We start from the raw sequence: 20,722 nt of genomic DNA, 5'->3' as shown, positions 1-20,722 counted from the left end.
TCGTGGGATCAAAGCCCCACATCAGGCTGTGTGGGAACAGGCCAGAGCCTGCTTGGGATTCTCACTCTCCCTCTCTTCCTCTCCCCCGCTCACACTCTCTCTCTCAAAATAAATAAACATTAAAAAATATCCCATTGATGTCTTATCATGATTAGGGGTCTCTTGCCGCAGAAACCACCCACAGTTGCAAATCCAACATAAGCCATCACTGAGAAGTCCTAGCTTCCCAATGCTAGCGTGTCAGAAAGAAAATTAATCTACATTCCCCCAAACCACATTAGGTCACTGTTCTTCAAACGCTGACACAACAAAACCCCACATTATTCCAAAGTCTGAAAAGCAAACACATATTTTGAAATTTTAGAGGGACTTACACAAAAATAGTGAAAACTACAACGTTTTTCCCACCTGGAAACTAGCTAAATGATCTCCAAATTGGACATCTGTTTTTTGTAGTTTTTCTAAGAAATAACAACCGTGGGCCAAGTTTTTAGAAGAAAACTATATTCTTTTAAAGAAAATGAAAATATTCTCAAAGGAAAAACTTAATTTAAGTCAAATCATACGCTTTTGTCGTGGAGCCCGATACAGAATGCTTTCCTGCAACAGGTGTTCTCCCTGCCACGGGGACAGGGCGCCCTCTCGTGGTCTCTCTCGACCGAGCCCTGTGGCTGGAAATTTTGCGTGAGAAGGTTCTTTTCCCAAGGCTGAAGGATGGCGAGGGGAGGGGGGCCGAGGGGGAAGCGGACCCCAAGCCAGGAGGGAGGGATGGGGAGACCCGGGCGGGATTGTGGCTGAAAACACCCTTCAGAATCCCGGTGGCCAAAGGCAGGGCTCCTTCGAGGGCCCCACTCCACAAAGGTGTCATTCGTCTCCCCTCTCCTGTGACCCCGCCCAAAAAGGACACCCTTCCCACCCACCAAAGGCGCTTATGAGACACACAAACACGCGTGCCCTCCGTCAACCGCCACCTGCCAGACCACCCCTGCCCCGAGGAGCGATCTCAGGCGGGGCCCCTTTTGAACAAGGAAACACTCCCGCCCCCAGGCCAGTGCGAGGAGGAGGAAGAAGGCGGCCCGCGCCCCTGCTCGCGAAGGCGAAGGCGGCGGCGTCCTCAGCTGGTGCCCCACGGCGGTCTGGGAGCCCGCCCGGGGCCGCGGGGCGCAGCAGCCCCGGGAACGCAAGGCCAGCGTCGGGGGGCGAGGGGGTAGGGGCTGGAAGGAAGGGAGCGGCCGGAGGAGGCACAGACGGTGAATAAATAGAAGCAGCTACGCCGCGGGGCCGGCCCCTCGGACAGCAGCTTGGTGGCACGTGGGTGGGGGTGGGGCGGAAGCGCGGCAGCGGCGCCCCCCGTGGGACACAGAGCTCCGACGCCGACCGGGTCACCCGTCCCGCCCGGGGGCGCTCTCTGTCGCACACACGCACGCACGCGGGTCCGCAGCGTGGGCTCCTTTCCCGGCTCAGAGCTCCGTGACGTGCACCGCAGGTGAGGGGAGGGGCCCGGGCCTGAGGCGCCGCAGGTGGCAGCGGCGGCACAGCAGGTGGCCGTCCAGGGGGTAGCAGCGGCGTCCATCCTCCCCACTCAGCTGCAGCCCGCAGTCCTAGGGAAGAACACAGCCCCAACCCCAGAGTGAGCGAGGGGGGGGCGCCTGAGAGTAATGGGGCGGGGCGGATCTGTGGGGCCCTGTGCAACTTGCAAAGGGCTTTGACTTTGACCGGGGGCGGGGGACAGACAACAGACAAGGCAGGCCAGTGATCTCTGAGAGAAGAGAAACTAGAGGTAAGCCGTACAACTGCGCAAGTTACTACCTGAAGGGATTGTCCAGGCTGCCCAAAGAGGGCCCAGGGGTCTTCCTGAATTGAGAATTTGGGGAGGCCAAGGCAATTAGAAAGCTCAGAGTGGAGTATGAGGAAGGAGAGAGCTACACGTGCCAATGACTCCCAAATTCCTACACCTGCAGCCAGAGTCTTTGAACTCCAGCATGTCTAGCTCTCGGGGGATCCTGATAGATACCTTCCAACCCCCAAACTGCCACGTTTAGTCATTGGCTGAATCCAGTCCCTTTTACTGCCTGACCTTCACGCAACTCAGTTTACCACCCCAAACCCAGGACCACAACCTCGCCTCCAACAACCTCCTCAGGGAACCCCAGCCACCCTCCCTCTTCCTCCATGCATTCTCTGATGGCAAAGAGCACCCTTTCTAAAATCCTCATGCCATCATGTCATCCTTTTGGATCATTCTCCACTGCCCTCAGAATAAGCCCATACTCTTCAGCTCATATATAGCCTTATGTCCCCAGCTCCTGCCAACTTCTCCAGTGACACAAAACAACACATTCACCCTCACACCTAAGCACATTCTGCTTCCACTGCCTGGAAGTGCCTTTCTTACTGTCTTTCTTAATGACTGTCCTTGGCTAACTCAGTCATTTTTCAGATCTTAGCTTGGGTGTCAGCTCCTCCAGAAAGCCTCCCCTGATTCTCCAAGGCCTCCTATGCGCTCTGACAAGCCCTATAGGCTCCAGCCCTGCCTGCGTACTCATCGCTGCCATAAGCGTAGGGACTCCTTATTTTATTCTCTGTACATCCCCAGCAGCCCACATGCTGTAAATCCTCAGTAAATATTTGACTGAATGAGAAACGGGCTGAGAACATATCTTGGGGAGGGCTCTCTAGGGAGGACAGGGAGAATGGGGACATAAACAAGGAGGTGGGTCCACAGAAGACCTAGAGAAAAGGAGATCCATGTGGAGGGGGACCGCACTAGCCACCAGCCCTCCAGGAGGGCCCAGGCTCACCTCACAGTGGTAACACTCCACATGATAGTCTCTGTCCATGGACACCACACGGATGGTTGTCTCACAGCCCTGGAGGAAGAGATGGGGTTTTGCACACAATTGTGTGTAGTGCACACACCTACACAACACGGTCTTGTCATGGCAGGTGTGCATTCACGCCCATGTGAGCACTGGCTTCAGTGCTTCCGCAGGCAGAATGGCATCAGCAGGTGCACAGGAATGGACACCCTCCTGCAGCTGCACCCAACCGCACACACACGTCTATGAGAGCCGTCACACAGGTGTCAAATGTGTGTATACGTGTTCTCTTCAGTTCTTTGCAGTCAGGAACGACCAGAGCCAGTCCGGCCTCCCCAGGCACGGTAGCTTGGGGCAGAACCGACAAGTGTGGGAGACCCCATGCCAAGAGAGGTGCACCACCCGATGGTGTCTCCTGCATAGACTGCATCCTCCTCTTGTGTGCTCTTCCCACCACCTCAGCCTGCAGAGCTAACAGACCCAGGGGGCGATCCTTACATCCGTGGGCAAAGGAGCTGAGGGCCACCGTTTCTAACTCACGCAGGGACACGTGCACCCTGCGTGCATGGGCACAACGCAACCCTCGGCCCTGAGGGATATGGGGCGGGAGCATCCGCATCCCTCCCACAGGGGCCCAAGACCTGGGGCCAACCTGGGGCAGAGGCCAGGCTGGGCCAGACACCTGATCATCTCCAGGTGAGTGGTTCCTACCTGTGCAGGGAGGATAGGACGGGCACAGGAGGCACATTTCGGTGCAAAAACCCTGGAGGAATAAAGAAAACCAGAAGTGACCAGCTGCCAGAGGCCAAGGGCCCAAAGGCAGACCCACCCACAGTAGCCCCATGACATGGCCCAAGCATCAGAACCCCTTTCCTTGTGTGGACACACTGGTGTGGGAGCAGCCTCTGCGGTGCCTTCTTGGCCTTTTAACTGGTTCCCAATTCACTTCCACCCCATCACCTCCTCCAGGACGGCTTCCGTTTCTCCCTACCCTCTCCCTCACACTTCCTGTGAGTTCCCTGCCCCCTAACATCCAGGTTTGGGCCACCCCTAGCTGAGACCCCTGCAAAGCCTGGCTCCACACGGAGTACCAGGGATCCATGCGGTGCACCAACCCCATGCAAGGCTGTAGCACAAGACCAGAACTCTGAGGGCTGGGCCTAGAGCCACAGCTGGGGAGAATGGACTGGCCTCTCACATGGATACCAGACAGGCAGGGAAGGGACTCTGCAGAGACTCCCAAGCCACCACCCCAGGCAGAAGAGGCCAAACCTGGCCCTGGGAGCAAAGGGATAGATGCTGGTTGGGGCAGCCAGGAGAGCCCCCACCACTAGGAGGAGGAGGAGGGGCGCATGCAGGTAAAGGTGGGGAGGGGAGAGAGATGGCTGGTGGCTGAATCACCCAAGAGAGGGTTCAAGGCAGAGAGCCATGCTTTGCCCCAGCCGCTGAGCACACAAGGGGAGGCTGGAAGTAAAAAGGCCAAGAATGGAGAACACAGACAGGCAGGCTGGAAAAATGCTTCCTGGGGAGGCAGGAGAAACAGCGGGAGTCACACCCGCCCCAACAGTGCTGGCCACTCACGTGTGATAGTCTCTGACGCAGTAGATGTTGTTCTCCACATCCACAGTGAAGGGCACCCCGTCCAGGCACTCGTTACACACTGAGCACCGGAAGCAGCCTGGGTGGTAGGACTTCCCGAGGGCCTGCAGGATCTGGGGGTGGGAGGCACTGAAGGGTCAGTGCAGACGGAAGGCTCAGCACAGCCCCCAGAAGAGGCTCTGGCTCTGAGCCCTCGGCAGGTCTGCAACAGGTGAAAGGGTGGGTCCTAAGACCACCCATGTCAGAGGGGTTCCAGGAGGCTGGGGGAGGTTCTCACCATCTCCATGATGAGGTGTCCACACACACTACACTTGTCGGCTGTTTGCTGGAACCCAGAGTACTGAGAGGAGACAAAGGATCCAGGATGTCGTGTGACAGAGGGGCACTCCCTGCCCAGCCAGCACCTGCCTCCTGGGCCCAGGTCTCCATGTGCAGCAGGAGGGTCCCCTCCCCTCCCCTGGCACCCGCCAGGGCCCAGCTCTGACTCACCAGGAAGTCCTCCTGGCAGTACACTTTCTCACCCACGTTGTAGAACGCCTTCCCTCGAAGTCGTCTCCCTGCAAGGATGAGTATCGAGAAGGGGGTCCTTGGGCCGCTGGAACCCGGGGATGGGGCCCCTGCTTCCATGTCTCAGGACTCTCCTCCAACAGACGAGAAGCAGATTATGGGCAAATTTTAACATTTCCCTTTCATATTAGGCTACTACTGTTATAATAATAAATCTTTTTAAAAGATTAAACAGCGGTGCCTGGGTCGCTCAGTCAGTTAAGTGTCTGACTTCGACTCAGGTCATGATCTCACGGTTTGTGAGTTCAAGCCCCACATCAGGTTCTATACTAATAGCTCAGACCATGGAGCCTGCTTCAGATTCTGTGGCTCCCTCTCTCTGCCCCTCCCCTGCTCACACTCTGTCTCTCTCTCTCAAGAATAAACATTAAAAAAAAATTCTTTTTTAAAAGATTAAACACACTGACAGGTTGTATTAAGAGGTTGTCATTTTAGGGGCACCTGGGTGGCTTGGTCAGTTAAGCATCCAACTTCGGCTCAGGTCATGATCTCATGGTCCGTGAGTTCGAGCCCCGCGTCGGGCTCTGTGCTGACTGCTCAGAGCCCGGAGCCTGTTTCAGATTCTGTGGCTCCCTCTCTCTGCCCCTTCCCTGCTCACGCTCTGTCTCTCTCAAGAATAAATAAACATTAAAAAAAAAATTCTTTTTTAAAAGATTAAACACACTGACAGCTTGTGTTAAGAGGTTGTCATTTTAAAATACATTCACATCAGGGGTGCCTGGGTGGCTTATTCGGTTAAGTATCCGACTTCGGCTCAGGTCATGATCTCATGGTCGGTGAGTTCAAGCCCTGCCTCGGGCTCTGTGCTGACAGCTCAGAGCCTGGAGCCTACTTCGGATTCTGTGTCTCCCTCTCTCTCCCCTCCCCTATTCTTGCTCTGTCTCTCTGTCTCTCAAAAGTAAATAAACATTACAAAAATGAAATGAAATGAAATGAAATGAAATGAAATGAAATGAAATGAAATGAAATGAAATGAAATGAAATGAAATGAAATAAAATAAAATACGTTTGCTTCAGGGGAACTCAGAGCAGACATTCCAGAATGAACTGTCATCATCCATGAACATAAGTACAACTCTCACCAGGTAACAAAGCCCCGGTGAAAGACGTGTCCTTGTCAAAACAAGAGCCTCAGCAGACCCAGCACAGCTGTTAGAGGCATCCCGTCAGGAGAAAGCCCACAGTGCCTAACCAGGAACAGGAAGGAGCATCCTTCCCGTGATAAAGGGCCCCCGTGAGAAACCCTCAGCTGACATCAGACATAATGGTGAAATAGTGGATGCTTTTCCCCTTAGGGTTCAGCATTGGACTAGAAGCCCTAGGTCGTACAATGAGATGGGTGAAAAAAAATAAAAGCTTGGAGAGGAAAAAGGAGAACTATCTTTAATCAGGATGTGTAGAAGATCATAAGCCATCTACCAAAACAAACAGACAAACAAGCAAACCCTACTAGAAGTAATAAATGAGTTTAGCAAGGTTGTAGGACAGGTGGTCAGAATATGAAAATCAAATATATTTTTATATTCTGGTAACAAATGATTGGAAAATGAACGTACAGTTTTTAAAACAGCATTTTATTGGATGCTATCATCCAAAAAAAAAAAAAAAACCCCTGTAAAATACTAAGAGGTAAACTTAACAAGAGATGAGTCTGCCCCTCGCTCTGCCAAACCAAACTTTGCTGAGAGAAATTTCAGAAGACCTACATGAATAGAGTGATAAACCATTGCTGGAAGATAGCTCTCCATTGGGTCTCTCACATTTCTGCACATCTTACAGAGGAATGGCAGCTTTCATTGTGAATTACCATCCCAAGGACATTTGTGGACCAAACCACTTACAAACCAGACATTGTGGGGCATCTGGGTGGCTCAGTTGGGTAAGCATCCAACTTCGGCTCAGGTCATTATCTCATGGTTTGTGGGTTCAAGCCCCATATTGGGCTCTCTGCTGTCAATGCAGAGCCCACTTCAGATCCTCTGTCTCCCTCTCTCTCTGACCCTCCCTCTCGCTCTCTCTCTCTCCCTCTCTCAAAAATAAACATTAAAAAAAAAAAAAAACACAGATAGCTATCTCCCTCCGAAGTAGAAAGCAGGCTTGTTTGGTGTCCAATATAATACAGATGCTGTGTTCCTCAGAAACAAGGGTCAGAGAGCTTTGCTGGCAGCCCATTATAAAACATCAGGGTTCCCTAAACTCAGGGTTCTCTAGCCATGACACAGACCCAGACCCACTGCATGTGCGGCATCCACCTGGGTCACTCTGCGTCACCCCCGTGGGACTCGTGCAGAATGATTCAAACGTGAAGCTCATCCTGCCTGCCGTGCTCTGAGTCCCTGCCCCCAGGAGGCTCATGTCTTCAGTCAGCATTGGTGACACAGTGGCAGATAAACTTACCAGCTTGCAAATAGGGAAAAAAAACCTCAGTCCTTGACAATCAACTTCAAACTTCAAATATTCTGATATGAGTTCTCCTCAAATTGATCTATATATTCAATGCCACACAATTAAAATCCCAGCATTCTTATTTCTTTTGTGGAAACTGACATTCCAATTCTATTTTGGTTTTCTTCTTTCAAACCCTTGTGCTGAGGGCTGACTTCCAGTTCTAAAATTCATATAAAAATACAAAGAACCTAGAATAGCCAAATAATCTTGCAAAAGATCAACAATGCTGGAAGACTTACCCTACCTATCTTAAAACTTAAAGTAATCAATACAGTGTAATATGGGAATAAGGAAAAACAAAAAGATCAGTAAAACAGAAGAGACTGCAAAAACAGACCCATAGATATTTCAATAAACAAACAAGTGGGAAAGCAAAGTCTTTTCAGCACAGGGTGCTGGAACAACTGGAGGAAAAAAATCAAATATGTAAAAAAAATGAAACTCCATTCCTTGCCTCATACCATACACAAAAATATAACACAAAGTGGGTTATCTACCTCAACATAGAAATGAGAAACTTAAGGGGCACCTGGCTGGCTCAGTCAGAAGAGCATGTAACTCTTGACCTCAGGTTGTGATTTTGAGCTCCACACTGGATGTAGAGATTACTTAAAAGTAAAATATCTAAAAGATTAAAAAAAAAAAAGAGAGAGAGAGAGCGAGACTTAAAGCTTCTAGAAGAAAACATAGGAGACTATCTTCATGACTTAAAAGAGGACCAAAAATTTTTAGGTTACAAAAACAAGAACCATAAAAAAAAATTACATATTAAATTTCATCAAAATTTAAAATTTATCAGGCACTAGGGCGCCTGGCTGGCTCACCCAGAAGAGCATGCAATTCTTAATCTCAGAGTCATGAGTTCAAGCTCCACATTAGATGTAGAGATTACTAAAAGAAATAAATAATAAACTTAATTAAAAATATTATTCATACCGGGGCGCATGGGTGGCTCAGTCGGTTAGGCGTCCGACTTGGGCTCAGGTCATGGGTTCATGGATTCGAGCTCCACGACAGGCTCTGTGGTGACAGCTCAGAGCCTAGAGCCTGCTTCTGATTCTGTGTCTCCCTCTCTCTCTGCCCCTCCCCTGCTCACACTCTCTCTGTCTCTCTGTCTCTCGAAAATAAATAAATGTAAAAAAAAAATTTTTTTTAAATATTCATACTATGAGAAAGTATTCACAAAACATGCATCCTGAAAAGAACTTGTACTCAGAATATACATATCCTCACAACTAAATAATTTAAGACAAGTAACTCTCAATTCAAAAGCTGAACAAAAGACCTGAACAGACTTCATAAAAGAAGATATAAATGGTCAAGAAGCAGACAAGAAGATGCTTAACCTTATTAGTCATCAGGGAAATGCAAATTAAAATCATGATATACCACTTCACACCCATTAGAATGGTTAAAATTAAAAAGACTAAAATATCAATTGTTGGCAAACACGTAGCAGAACCCAACTCTCTAACATTTCTAGTGGGAGGATAAAATAGCACAACCCCTTTGGAAAACAGTTTGGCAGTCTCTTATAAAGTTAAACATACACTTAGCCTATGACCCAGAAATTCCACTCCTTGGAATTTACCCGAGAGAGAGAGACAGAGAGAGAGAGAGAGAAATGAAAACATTTGTCCACAAATGACCCGTACGAGAACGTTCACAGCACAATCTATTATCTGTCAATAGTTGCACAGATCAACAAACTGTGGCATATTCATACAATAAAATCTTACTCAGCGATAAAAAGGAGTGTGCTACTAATATACAGTTTAAAAAAAAGAGACATGCTTAACGACAACAACAACAAATCAGTCACAAAATAGTATACATTTGACTTCATGTATATGAAGTTCTAGAACAGACAAAACTAATCTATGGTGCTAGAAATCAGAACACTGGGAGGTGCCTGGGTGGCTCAGTGGGTTAAGCGTCCAACTTCATCTCAGGTCATAGCCTTGTGGCCCACGAGTTCAAGCCCTGCATCAGGCTCTGTGCTGACAGTTCAGAGCCTGGAGCCTGCTTTGGATTCTGTGTCCCTCTCTCTCTGCCCCTCCCCCACTTGCACTCTGACTCTCTCAAAAATAAACATTAAAAAAAATTTTTTTAAATAAATAAATAGAATATTCCCTGGGGAAATGCACCTTCAACACAGACATCAACAAATTCCCACAGACTGACTTTAAAAATTATACGGTTTTTATATCAAAAATTATAAAACCATGTGAAGAAACAAGGTATCATGACCAAGAGTGAGGAGAAACAATAAACAATTGAAGTGGGACTTCAAAGACATCAGATATGGGAACAATTAGACACAATACAGAATACAAACATGTAATACACTTACAAAATAGAAACAGATGTCCAAAACATGAGATTACAAAGACTTCTTGGACATTAAAAGCAATAACTGAAAACAAATTTAAAAAGGTAAACTGGACTTTACTGTGACTTTCTTTTCATCAGAAGACATCATTAACAAAGTAATGAAGCAAGAATAGGTTAGGAAAAGAATTTATAACACATATATCCAACACACAACATGTATCCAAGGTGCACAGAGAACTTGCACAAAGCAATTTAAAAAAAGTCAAACCACCCAACCTACAAATGGGCAAAAGACTTCAACAGGCATTTTTACAAACAAAGGCATTCAAACGGCCAACAGAGGGGCACCTGGGTGGCTCAGTCAGTTAAACATCCGACTTCGGCTCAGGTCACGATCTCGCGGTCCGTGAGTTCGAGCCCTGCGTCGGGCTCTGGGCTGATGGCTCAGAGCCTGGAGCCTGCTTCAGATTCTGTGTCTCCCTCTCTCCCTGCCCCTCCCCCATTCATGCTCTTTCTCTCTCTGTCTCAAAAATAAATAAACTTTAAAAAAAAAAAAAAAAAAGGCCAACAGAGACATAAAAAGGTGTATGAGTTTTCACTTCTCATCCAAGAAATTCAAATTAAAACCTCATTAATAGGGTGGCTCAGTCGGTTAAGCCTTGATTAAACCTTCCCACTCTTTCAGTGGGAAGTCGGTTAAGCCTTCCCACTCTTGATTTCAGCTCAGGTCATAATCTCACCCATCGTGGGACTGAACCCTGGCTCAGGCTCTGTGCTGGCAGCATGAACCTGCTTGGGATTCTCTCTCTGCCCCGCCCCTGCTGCACACGTGTTTTCTCTTTCTCTCAAAAGAAATAAACTTAAAAAAATAAAATAAAAAATAAATAAAATCTCATTAATATACCATGCCACCCCCACTAGAATGAAGACAGACAATGCTGGTAGGAAGGAGGAAAAACTGAAATTCTAATACATTGCCAACAGGATAATAAATTGCTTCTACTATGGGAAACTACTTAGCAGCATATATTGAAGCCACACAGATGCTACTCTAGGACCCAGAAATTCCACTGTTAGAAAAATAAATACAAATGTCCATCAATGGGCACAGACGCAATACTCATAAAAGGTTTATTTATAATCCCCAAATTATGGAAACAGCTCAAAAGTCATGTGCCGATGACTGGGAAGGGGCATCAGGGACTCTTACGGGGTGATGGAAATATTCTACCCTTTGATCTGGAGGGTGATTACATGGGCACGTAGACATGTACAAATGTATCAAGCTGGAATATACTCAAGATTAGTGTGTTTTACACTCTTCGTGTATTTTCAATCTTGATAAAAATGATCAAAAATGTTGAGGCAGATTTGAGAAAAGAAACAAAAAGAACTTCTAGAAATAAAAAAAAATTCAATCACTGAAATAAAAAACTCAACGAAAGAGTTCAATAGGAGATTAAACACAGTTGAAGAGAAAAATGAATGGTCTGGATTTTAGCTTTCAGGAGACAGATCTGAGGAAATTAAACAGAATGAGAGACAGAGAAGTGCATAATATGAGGGAGAGGTTAAGAGACACAACAGAATGAGAAAACCTAATATTTCTAATTTGAATTCTAGAAGTAAATAATAGAGAGAATGGGAGAGAAGCAATTTTTGAAAATAAAATAGCTGAGATTTTCCCCAAGTTGGAAGTCAAAATGAATCCCAAGCAGGACAAATAAAAGAAAACCGAGAGCCACACACATCAGAGTCAAACTACAGAAGAATACTTTAAACTATTTGTCCTTTTTCCTAATTGATATGTGAAAGTATTTTAAATATTCTGGAAAATAATCCTTAGAACTTATGCATGTGGCAGCATATGGGGTTTTTTTTTAATGTTTATTTATTTTTGAGACAGAAAGAGACAGAGCATGAACAGGGAAGGATCAGAGAGAGAGGGAGGGAGACACAGAATCTGCAGCAGGCTCCAGGCTCTGAGCTGTCAGCACAGAACCCAACGTGGGGCTTGAACTCACACACCATGAGATCATGACCCTGGCTGAAGTCGGACACTTAACCGACTGAGCCACCCAGGTGCCCCAGTATGTGGTTTATCAAATGCTTCATGGGGTCTTTTAATGAACCAGGGGTGGGTTTGTTTTTTTTTTAATGTTTATTTATTTTTTAGAGAGAGAGTGCACGAGCAGGGGAGAGGCAGAGAGAATCCCAAGCAGGCTCCCCACTGTCAGCATGGAGCTTAACATGGGGCTTGAACTCACAAACCGTGAGATCATGACCTGAGCTGAAATCAAGAGTCAGACGCTTAACCGACTGAGCCACCCAGGCACCCTAAATATAAAATCTTTTTTTTAATGTTTATTTATTTTTGAAAGAGACAGACAGAGAAGGACAGAGCATGAGCGGGGGAGGGGCAGAGAGAGAGGGAGACACAGAATCCAAAGCAGGGTCCAGGCTCTGAGCTGTCAGCACAGAGCCTGATGCAGGGCTCAAACTCACAAACTACGAGATCGTGACCTGAACCCCAGTCGAACACTTAATCGACTGAGCACCCAGGCGCCCTGTAAAAATAAAATCTTTAAAAAAAAAAAATGCTGAGTGAAAATTGCTTCAAATTTGGAAATCTATTCACAAACTCTGAAGTAAGTGTGAGGGTAGAATCAAGACATTTTGGACACAGCAGAATTCAGAACACTGACCTCCCAAATGCCCTTTCTTAGACAACGACAGCAAAATCTTGTGGACATTGTTCCACAGCTTTGATTCCTCTCTTCTCCTCCAAGATGCGTTCAGTATTCAGCCTTACCTCAGACAGCCTGCTGCATTCAAGGGAAACCTGAATCCATTCCCATTATCCACAGGCGGGCTTGATTAGTATAAACATAACTCCTCTTCCCTTATTATGGCATTGGTTCAGAGACTCAGGCAAGTCAGTCAATCAACCACAGCATTCCCAACAACCAAATAAACTGGTTCAGGAATGGATGTGTGAGATGCTCTGGCCAATGACATACAAGGAGATATATGCCAGGTGCTTTCTGGAAAAGAAGTTTCCAAAAACATAACCAGAAGAGATGCCCCCTCTTCCTCCAGACTAGTGGTGTGCCAATGGAAGTCTCAAGCTGCCTCAGACATTTCACCACCATAAGAGAAGGTGCCCTAAGGAAGACACCAAACCCAAGGGAAACCCAGCCAAGCTATTCATAGGGCCTGAGACACTAGATCAATCTCAGCCTGAAGCCAGCCCAATCTCTGGGCTCCCAGTGCACTGAGCCAAAAAATATTCTTAGAGGTTAAGCCTCCTCAGCAGTTTCTCTGTTATCTGCAGCTAAAAGCTGCCAGGAAATAGTGGATTCAATGCAGGGAGTACACATGGGAAGGCACAGAATGAGCACTCCACAAGGGTCCCAGAGGGCAATGGACTCAGAGTAAAGAGAGGTGAGAACCTCCCAATAGAAACTCTGCAGGATGCCTGATATAATGGAGCCTCTGGGGAGGCGGGAAGTGAAGCTATACAAAGTAAGCCAATACAGGGTGGGGGGAGGGGAGGGGGGGGCTAAAAAAAAAAAGAAAAAAATGCAGGAAAAGTAAAAGACTATAGGACAAAAAGGGGGTGTAATCACAGTATAATTCCTCGCTCTGCAGTGGATTTTTAAATAGTCAAGGAAACATAAACCTGGTTTACTGACTTAACCACAGTTTACGATTAAAGTACACTGAGAAAACAGGAGAGAAGAGAAAAAGGCGGTGGCAGAACCTGTTCCTCAGCTGTCACAGCAAAAGTGTCAGTCAGTCTAAAAGTGCTACATCAAGAAACAGCACGGTATGCTTGTTACAGATACGGAGGTGTCTTCTAGAAGAAATTGCCAAAAAATACCAAGTGGCTGCCTCTGGGGAATGGGACCAGGAGTAGAAAGATGAGTTGTTTTTTACTCTTGCAAAAAGAGCTTGTCAGCACTGTCTGACTTAACACAATGCATGTATTACACTTCCACAGGATAAAACATTGACATGTTTAGTATAAATTAATGAAAGATATTTGCTTACGGGCAAAGCCTCAAGAGATAGTAGAATCAAGAGAGCAGATGTATTAGGTTGGTTAGATAATGGTTACTTTTTTCTTTTCGTAACTTTGTCTAGGTTAAATTACAACATTTATAGCTTACGCTGTATGTAAACTTGGGAGAAAAACTAAATTGCAGGGAAAAGACCAGCCCCACACCCCAGGCAGGCAGAAAGCACAGCACTAGCTCCATGCGCCCCACGCAGGCAGCCAGGAGACATCAGTGCCCTGCACAGGACGGAGGCCCCAAAGCTGGGTGAGGGGCCTCCTTTCCCCGTGGCCACCAAAGGCCCTGGTTCCACACCTCCCTCCCCAGGGCCCAGGACATCTTCCCAGGGGCGTGGACCTCCCAAACAGGCCAGGCCTAGGAGGAAAGGCACTACAATTCAGCCTCCTCCACACTCCAGCCTGGGCCAGAGCTGGGCGGTCCATCAGCTTGGGACTTGGGTGCAAGGACATGGTGCAAGAGGGCCGGGGAAAAGGATACCTACCACAGGAGTCGCAGGTGAAGCAATCTGTGTGATACAGGCTCCCCATTGCCTGGCATGCCTGCCTTGCCCCGTAGATGCCAAGCCCACACTTGATGCAAATACCTATGGGAGAGACGCAGGAGAGAGCCCAGGTTAGCACCATGACTGTCCTAATGCTGCCCAACCCTCAGCGAATAAACTTCCTGAGCCTTCATTTACCACTGGCTGACCTGGCGACAATAATGGTATCTGGGGGTTTGTTGATGTTGTTTCAGGATTCAGAGGTAAGCAGAGCACCGGGCACAGAGTCAGGGCTAACTGATGCCGTCCTTGCCATCAAAATATTAATGACATGTGGGGGCACCTGGGTGGCTCAGTCAGTTGAGGGTCCAACTCTTGATTCTGGCTCAGGCCATGATCTCACAGTTCACGGGTTCAAGCCCCGCATCAGTCTCTACGCTCACAGTGCGGAGCCTGCTTGAGATTCTGTCTCCCTCTCTCTCTGCCCCTCCCCCCGCTTGCTCTCTATCTCTCTGAAAATAAATAAAAAGAAACTTAAAAAAATATTAATGACATGTTTATATTAGAAAGTCATTGTGGGTCCCTTCACCGGTGACCTGCTCTTGGACTGAGGGAAAATCCTTTCTGCGGTCTGTGAACCAGAAAGAATAAAGACCACACAGGCACACCCACCCCAGCCACGCTTTCCTCATCTGTCTCCTAAGGTGAATTGATTCTCTTGTTTGATCGGCACAGCGGCCTTGCTGGCCTGCCACGTGCCCCACAGGGTAGCTGCTGGAGACTCAGCAACACGCCGAGGAAGGCACGCTCAAGGAGCCTCTGTTCCAGCGGAGGGAGACAGACGACAACAGGTAAATGAATAATATCTCTGGTGGAAACAAGTGTGTGAGTTTTAAATTAGGGTGGTGAAGAAGGCCCCAGTGACCAGGTGATATCTGAGCAAAGGTCTAGAAGAAAGAAGGGAGGAAGTTGCCATGCAGGCATCTGGGATTACTGGTAGAATTGGGGATCACCCCTAGCAGCACAGGGTGGGGTGCCCGGCAGGCAGGGGAGGGGTAGTAAGGAAAAGGGTGACCAGCAATGCCAGGGGGAAGCCCGGCACTAGTCCCGGGGATTCCCTGGCCAGCCCTCCTGAAGACCCAGAACATGGGCGGCCAGCCCAGACATCAGAAGCCCCCCTCACAGTTACCCGGGATCTCCTGTACCCCACAGGGCATGAAGACAGGCTCCACTGGCCCTTGAGACCCTAAATCTTCTGGATGCTCCGGGACATGCTCCCTCACCCTCTCCCTCTCGCTTTCTACCATCTCTCTCTCTCTCTCCTTAACATTTAACCACGGTTAAGCCTCTTCCCCATCAGCACCACGTCAAGAAAGAAAGTCAAGTCAAGAAAGAAAACTCAGTCCACATTCAGCCATCTCCTAACTGTGCACACCTCCAGACCTCCCATCCCGAACCTGCTAGCCGTGGGACCAGCTCCTCCTCTTTCATGTACAGGCTATGACCCACACCTAGATTTCTGGCTCTTCTCCCTTCCCAGCTTTGTTGGGTACTCCCTGCTCAGTCCTGGCCCTCCCATGCCTGGGTTTTTTTCCCCAGGGGAGGGAGGGCCAGCTCAGACGCCCTCAAAACCAGGTAGGAAAGTAAAGGTGGCTGGTGGGGACCCAGAATGGAGAATGGAGAACAGCAATTATTCCATACTGAAATTAATTACTAACTCAAATGTTTTGAAGATGCAGAAGGCCAACATGCCGGCAAGTCTCCACACGTGGCTGTCCCATGGCTCCCTGGGCAGTCCGGCCTGCTGCAACGGCTCAGCCTGCGGAGGGCTCCTGGCGATCTGCCCCAGTCCACACCTCTCTCCTGAGTCACTGAGCCAGCTCCCAGATGGCCTCAGACCACCACCGGTCTAGAACAGAGCTCTGGATTTCCTGCAAAACTGCTCTTGCCTCAGCGTCCCTGCTCAGGAAACGGCACCTGTGCGCAGCTCGGTTTCAGGGAGCATCCAGGTCCACCCTCCTTGTCTCCTCCAACTGTGAATCTCAGCAACTCTGTTCCCTAATTTTGACTTCATTCCCTCCCCTCACTCCCACTGGCCTGATTCAAAGTCATCAAGTCTCATCCTAAAGTCCGTTTCAAGAGTGTCCTCAAGGCATCCCCGCCTGGCCCCCAATAATTCATCCCACAATCTGCAGCTAGACTTCCCTTTGGCAAGTAAAAATGTCCTACCCCCTCACCCTTACTCTTGCCCATCAAGTCTGAAAACCTGACCTCACCTTCTTAAGTTACCACAATCCACAGTGAAGAGTAAAAGTCAGTTTTCCACGGGAAGCAGGACAGGAGGTGGGGCAAGAGGAGAGGCTATGACCTTGTATGATGATTAGCTTTTGGTTCCGTTTGCTTTTTTTCTAAATACGTGCTTTCGTCTCTTTAATAAAAAGACACTGACGAAGGAGATGGAGTACCCACGAAATTCAGGGAGCACAGCGTTTCGAAGAGAGGGGACTCCACCTGTGGGATGGAACAGTGAGACCAGGCCACCGAGGCCTGGCAAGCACCTGCGCCGGGCCACCACCAGGGTCTAGCAAGAGCTGGCTCAGTCCCGTGAGGGGAGACAGATGGCTGAGGGGAGATGGGAGGCGGGCAAGCAAAGGCGATGCCAACCAGACACTGGGATGGGAAGAGGTGGGCATGCCACTGAGACTTTGTGACCAAGCAGGTGTGGCTTTGCTTTTTCCTTGCCATTTTTTTTTTTTATGAAAGACCCTTTCATTAAAGACATATTTATAACCAAAGAAAAAGGTCCAGTGGAAAGAGGAAAGCTGAAGATTGGAGGAGGTGGGGGTTGGAGGTGGGATGACCCTGATCCTCAGATCTAGACGTGGATCTGGTAATAACAGGCAGCCTGCAACGGCTGACCTCAGTTTTCTCAGCAAAATAGAAAGCAAGCTCAGGGACCAGAGGGAACAGAAAGACTGTTGAGGGAATAAAAGAGGGAACTGACCAAGGCTTAGGGAGACGGGTGGCACCCAGAAGATCACAGAGGTTCAAGACCATCAACGCCTATTGGTATAGCAGCAAAAAAAGGGGGGCAGCAGTCCTGGCTCAGAGTCAGAGTTCTGCAGGGCAGAGGTGATTCAAGGAATAAGAGGTCCTGAGACCAAGAGGCAGTCAGAACCGAAGCGAAACAAAAACAGGGTGTGACCTTGGGAGGAGGTGGCTCAAGAGAAGGCAGGGAGGCCACCAAAGTTCAAGAGGTTCTGGAAGTCTGAGGCTATTGGCTGGCTCCCAGCAGCGGAACTTGGTGAGGAGAGATGGAAAAGTTCTAAAGCCATCAATGAATGGAGAGAGGGACCCGGAGGTCAGCAAGTGCCAGGGCCAAGGAGAAGGGGTGGCCCAGAGAGGAAGACACACTCTGAGGATGTGGTATAGCAGACATCACTTGAGCTCATGCTACCTGTAGACTTCCTTTTGCAAAACTGTGTATTATTCACGTTGAATTGTATGAAATTGCCACTTCTATGGCTCCGAAAGGTCAAATATCAGCACTAAGTTATCAGCAGTTCAAGCAAATAGTTGCCCATAGTTTTAAAAATTAGGAAAAGGTTACCCAGATCTGGCTTCTCTTGGGAAAAAAGGTGTACCATTGCTCACCTCCCACTCCTGGGTGGATTCAATGGGCCCTTTCGAAAGGATGACCCACCAGCTTATGCGGTCTCGTGCGGTCAGCCCTCCACTCTCTCCCTGCCTGCTTGGGTCTGGCCACCTCAGCTTCGCACACAGATACGTGAGTAACCTCAGAGGCTCACAGAAACCACCCCGACGTGGGCCCTGTGGTGCACAGGGACAGGAGACAGGCAGTCTCCCCCAGAGAGAGCACTGGAGGCATTCTCTTCAGAAGCCCACCGCAGCTTCGGCTCCCGGCACCTGCCGGGCTCGAGAGGCCAACAGCTTCCTAACTCACCTCCATTCTCCCAGGCCAGCCACAACACCTACCAAACCACAAATGCTCACCCCCATGCTCCCAGATGAGCTCAAAACTCTTCTGCGTGTCCCTCCTAAAGGCAGACCCACCCTGTGGCCCACATAACCCCTGGGCACAGAGTAGAACAGTCCACATCCTCACATGCCTCCTTTGGCCCACATTCTTCCTTCTGCCTGGAATGCCCCCATCTAGCCTGTCACATACAGCCTCCTCCTCTCTCAAGATCCAGTTCAGGGCGGTCCTGAGCTGCTAGCTGGAATGAATGCATGAAAAGTTACAAACCCCAGGACAGCCCAGTCCTGCCCAGCAAGATAACCACCCCCACCCTCACCCCCTCAGAGCCAGGTGCGTCTGCCTTCCTGCTTATCAGTAATGGAGGAAGGGAAGCCCCCTCCCCAGGCCCCCTCTCAGAACCTCCAGCCTCAGTAAGAGGCCTCCGAATTATCCAAAGGACTAGGGATCAGGAGGCCAAAGGCAGACTGGGAAATGGAGGCCGTAAGAGACTGGTGGGCTTTGAAATGCTGTGAAGCAGGATTCCCTTTGGAAACAGCCCGCATACACCACACAGCCCAGGGTGTGGTGTGGTGGGCCTCAGGGTGGGCGTCCCCTCCCTCACACACTCTGCCCCCTTGCCACTGCCATTACCAAAGCTGCAGGTCAGGCGGGTCCGGTGGTACCCGGCCCACCGCACCTCTCTGCTCCTGTCCACTCCGCACACTCCTGGGGGGAACGGGGGCACCAGTCCCTACAGTGCTGGGGTTGCCCGGCTGATCACGGAGCACAGTGCAGGAGGAGCAGAGGCACGTGCCAAGGGTTAAGACGAAATGACCCGAAAATGGCTTATTGTGGCATGACTTTTTCTTAAAGGTAAGGCAGTGAGTGCATCAACTCACTTTGCCGGAACCCCTTCTTAGGCCAGAGACCTACAGTCGAAGTCGCGGCTGTAAATAAACCTCGGACCCTGCGGTTCGCACTCACACACCCTCTGCCCAGCCCCACGGAGACTCGCTTTTCTCACCCCGGCCCACCCCGCACTCTCCCCCGGCCGAGCCACGGCCAAGCTCGCTCACCGAAGTAGTCCCGCGCCGTGCGCGCCTCCAGCGCCCGCTCCAGCTCGCGGGTTAGCGCCTCCAGCCGTCGCTCCGCCGCGCTCGGGCCGCCCTCCCGGCCCGCGGGCAGCTGCAGCGAAGGCAGGGGGAAGGGGGCCGGCCCCGCAGGCTCCGGGGAGCGAGCCGGCGCCGGGCCGGCGCCGGGCAGGAGCAGGTCGGCGTAGGCGCCGGCCGAGCCGCGGGAGCCGAGACTGGACACGCTGGAGCGGGCGCTGCCCACCGACGGCGGCCCGGGGCAGGGGCGCGGGTCCGAGCGGCCGGAGCGCGGGCTGCCGTGGCGCTGGTCGTAGCCCAGGCTGATGCCGCTGGAGCGGGCGCTGCCACTGCCGCCGCCGCCGCCGCCGCCGCCGTCGGAGCCCGCCAGGCTGGCCCGCGGGCTGCCCGCAGGCTGCGCGCTGAGCTCGGGGGCCGCCGTGCGCCGCGGGCCTCGCTCCCCACGGCTCAGTCCGTCCGCCCCGGCCTCGGGGCCGCCGCCGCCGCCCTTCCCTCTGCGGCCCAGCGCCTGCGCCGCCTCGTCTCCCGGCGCGGGCCGCGCGCCCCGCCGACCCCGGCCTGGAGAGTCGCCGCCCGGCTCCAGCTCCCGCAGGGCCAGCCCGGCCAGGAGCAGGGCCGCCTCGTCCGCGGCCGCCCGGGAGCGCTGCATGGCCCGGCCCGCCGGCCCTGGCGCGTCACCTCCGCCTCCGCTTCCCGCCGCGGCTCCGGCCGCGCCGCCGCATCGTCCGCCCCAAGCCCGGAGCCCGCCCCGGGACCCCTGGGCGCGGGGCGGGGCGGGGCCGGCGCCGGGCCGGGGTCGTTCCGCCGGCCACACGCGGTCCGGGGGCCGCGGCGCTCCGCTGAGTGGCGCGCGCGGCGGAGGAATGCGCGCTCGGAGGCGCCGGGCCGCGCCCCCTCCTCCCGGCCGCCGCGCGGGGGGCGGAGGGACTCCTTTGTGGGGGCAGGAATGCGAGGAAGGAGACGGCGCTGCGGCCTCTGGAATGTGGGGGGAGTGGCGGCGGCGGCGGCGGCGCGGCGGTGGCCGCGCTTCGCCGAGAGCTCGGAGGGGCGCGGAGGCTGGGCCTGGGCGCCGGGGCTTGCAGCTGGGAGCTGGCCTCGGCTGTGGCGCCGCGGTGCGCCCGGGGCCGTCGGGCCTCTGGAAAGGTCCCACATTCCCGCGGGCTGAGCGGGAGGCGTCTCCCCCAGTCCCGGCCGGAATAAGAAATACGAGCAGTTGACAAACGGTTCCCACATCCTCATCTCCCTAACCAGAGCCGCCACACTTTCAGGCGCTGGGCCGGACTAGTTCAGCCCAGGGCCGAAGCGCT

The 20,722-nt window shown here is 51.1% G+C and overlaps 1 protein-coding gene across 1 annotated transcript; it reads right to left on the bottom strand.

The window, feature by feature from the left end:
• Positions 1-482: 482 nt before the first annotated feature.
• Positions 483-20,214, bottom strand: WTIP (WT1 interacting protein). Its single transcript, XM_027044534.2, has 8 exons — positions 19,383-20,214; positions 14,328-14,429; positions 4,908-4,975; positions 4,696-4,758; positions 4,401-4,531; positions 3,531-3,582; positions 2,802-2,870; positions 483-1,601 (listed from the first exon to the last, which is right to left on the bottom strand). Exons 1-8 carry the CDS (start codon positions 20,062-20,064, stop codon positions 1,461-1,463), a joined length of 1,308 nt encoding a protein of 435 aa, XP_026900335.1. The 5' UTR covers positions 20,065-20,214; the 3' UTR covers positions 483-1,460.
• Between the last annotated feature and the right edge of the window lie 508 nt (positions 20,215-20,722).

The sequence above is a fragment of the Acinonyx jubatus genome, chromosome E2, assembly GCF_027475565.1.
Source record: "Acinonyx jubatus isolate Ajub_Pintada_27869175 chromosome E2, VMU_Ajub_asm_v1.0, whole genome shotgun sequence".
Taxonomy (NCBI): Eukaryota; Metazoa; Chordata; class Mammalia; order Carnivora; family Felidae; genus Acinonyx; species Acinonyx jubatus.
The sequence above is the reverse complement of the archived record's forward strand: the minus strand, read 5'-3'. Positions and strand labels throughout refer to the sequence as shown.

Coding starts and splice junctions, on each gene's coding strand:
- WTIP (XM_027044534.2), bottom strand. CDS start 20,064: ATGCAGCGCTCCCGGGCGGCCGCGGACGAGGCGGCCCTGCTCCTGGCC. Junction 3,583..4,400: donor TGCGTCAGAGACTATCACAC/GTGAGTGGCCAG, acceptor TTATTCCTCCAG/GGTTTTTGCACCGAAATGTG. Junction 2,871..3,530: donor GTCCTATCCTCCCTGCACAG/GTAGGAACCACT, acceptor CTCTTCCTCCAG/GGCTGTGAGACAACCATCCG.